We start from the raw sequence: 2,279 nt of genomic DNA on the forward strand, positions 1-2,279 counted from the left end.
CCGCCCGCTCCTCCTCGTGGGTGCCGAGTCCAGCCCAGGTAACGACTGACCTGTCCAGTCCAGGTAGCAGTGGGTTCTGGTCCGTGTTCAGATGCCTGACCCCAAACTTCTTCTTCCAGCTGAAGATGATTTTGATAAAATGCTGTGATATCTCTAACGAGGTGCGTCCGATGGAAGTCGCAGAGCCTTGGGTAGACTGCTTATTAGAAGAATATTTTATGCAGGTAAGAGTATTTTATGCACAGCAGTCAAGCCTCCTAGCGCTTGTCTTAGCCCCATAAACAGGGTCCTTGTCTGAACCATGAGGGGACGTGCCAAGATGGACTAGCGTAGGGGCCATGGAAGTTTCTCCAGCGTCCAGAAAGCCTGCAGAGCAGGCGCACATCAAAAGTGACATAGGTTGTAATTTGAGGCGTGAAAGACAGCGACAACCTGAGAACGCCAATGTTGTAAAGCTGCTACCTGTTACCGCTAATTGAGCCGCTACCAGGGGCGGTTGCGGCAGGCCAGTGGCCTGAAGGTCGAGAAACAGAACTGCAGAGGCAGGAGGGGGCCCCCCGATGGGGGGGACCACACAGGTCAGCCTACAGTTGTAGCCTATGGAAGCTCAGAGACAAAGCCAGGCCAGCCTTACGAAAACACTGGGAAGGATGTAAACCACTCACCTCAACAGCTTCATGAGCTCCAAGAGAACACGGGCGGGAGGTGGCCTACAAGCCACTTCTGCCCCTGGGCACCCCTGTGACACACCTAATTAGCCTCTGCCTGTCCCCTCCACTTGGTCCTCAGGGGCACAGCCCTGCTCACCCAGCAGATGCCCTAGTTAGCACTTAAGATATTATTGTCCTTCCTTGTTAATCCTAATTTACATAATGCAGAGTGGTTTGGTGGGTTGTGGCATATTAGCTCATTTTTCTCTTCCTCGAAGGACAGTGACCCTCAAAGTCCCCCAGTTTCCATGGATAGTTCTCTCGTTAACGTTGCTGTCTGCTGCACTCCCCGCAGAGCGACCGGGAGAAGTCGGAAGGCCTCCCCGTGGCCCCTTTCATGGACAGGGACAAAGTGACCAAAGCCACAGCCCAAATTGGGTTCATCAAGTTTGTCCTGATCCCCATGTTTGAAACGGTGACCAAGGTGAGTGGCCGTCACCCCACCTGGGTGACACGACAGTGAGAGATACACGTGTGCACACTTGCTTGCACACGCTCACATCCACACACTCCCATGAGCTGTGGCTGCCTGCCCGACACCCCACCGAAAGTCCCCCTCCACCTTCCCAGCAGCACGTCCTCCCCGCCTGCTTCCCTGAGCCGTCACCCAGCAGCACAGCCACAGAGCCTCCGGCTTCCCCTCCCCGGCCCCGTGGCCAGCCTGCTGTCTCCNTCCGAAACAGCTAGCAAAGTGCCCTGGGAGCTTGGAGAGGGTGGTTGGCAGCGGCTCAGGGCACTGGGAACCCTCTCGTCTCTCGCAGCTCTGCATACACGACAACTACAGGCACAACCCTTTCCACAACTTCCGGCACTGCTTCTGCGTGACACAGATGATGTACAGCATGATCTGGCTCTGCGGGCTCCAGGTGGGTCTCCACTCAGGGACATAGCTCCCACCCAAAGGGGACAGCCTTGGGGCTCCCCACCTCCCAGGGAAACCGCCCAGCCCATGTAGTCCGCGCCCCGCCCTCCTAGGCCAGGGTCCTCGTCTCCCACCCCCGAGAGCAGGCGGGTCCTCTTCCACCAGGCGGGTGGCTGGAGGGGCGTCGCCTGCCCATGTCACTCATCTGCTACCCCATCCCACCCTCTCTCTGACCCAGGAGAAGTTTTCCCAGATGGACATCTTGATCCTAATGACTGCAGCCATCTGCCACGACTTGGACCATCCAGGATACAATAACACGTACGTGCATGGTGTTTATTCCTTGTAAACGGCACTCAGTTCAGCTCAACACTCAGCCCAATGCCACGTCGGAGCCGTCAGCAGAGGCCTCCAAGCCCCCAGTGCCATCTCCTAAGACACAGCTCCCCACTTCGGGACCCTGTCCAGGGCCTCGGGCCTCCACGGGCCAGGACCCTTCAAGATTACCCCACACCCTCCCTCGTCCATCCGGCTCCAGGCTGCTCCTCTGCGGGGGACAGAGCCCTGGGGCAGGGCGTGGTGCCCGCACGTGGACAGGACAGCGGGCGGCCTCCCCAGTCAGAAGGCTAGGACTGAACAGGGCAGTGCAGATGAGCAGGGGTGGGAGGGGTCCACGGCTGGCGTGGTGCTTTGCTGGAAGGCTGATC

The 2,279-nt window shown here is 58.3% G+C and overlaps 1 protein-coding gene across 1 annotated transcript in view; it reads left to right on the forward strand.

The window, feature by feature from the left end:
- Nucleotides 1-2,279, forward strand: part of PDE9A (phosphodiesterase 9A) — a 47,018-nt gene that overhangs the window by 34,399 nt on the left and 10,340 nt on the right. The window contains exons 10-11 of the mRNA XM_019666004.1: nt 120-224; nt 1,006-1,134. Of these exons, the coding sequence (XP_019521549.1) occupies nt 120-224; nt 1,006-1,134 (234 nt within the window). The remainder of the gene's footprint in view (nt 1-119; nt 225-1,005; nt 1,135-2,279) is intronic.

The sequence above is a fragment of the Hipposideros armiger genome, unplaced genomic scaffold, assembly GCF_001890085.2.
Source record: "Hipposideros armiger isolate ML-2016 unplaced genomic scaffold, ASM189008v1 scaffold_458, whole genome shotgun sequence".
Classification (NCBI taxonomy): domain Eukaryota; kingdom Metazoa; phylum Chordata; class Mammalia; order Chiroptera; family Hipposideridae; genus Hipposideros; species Hipposideros armiger.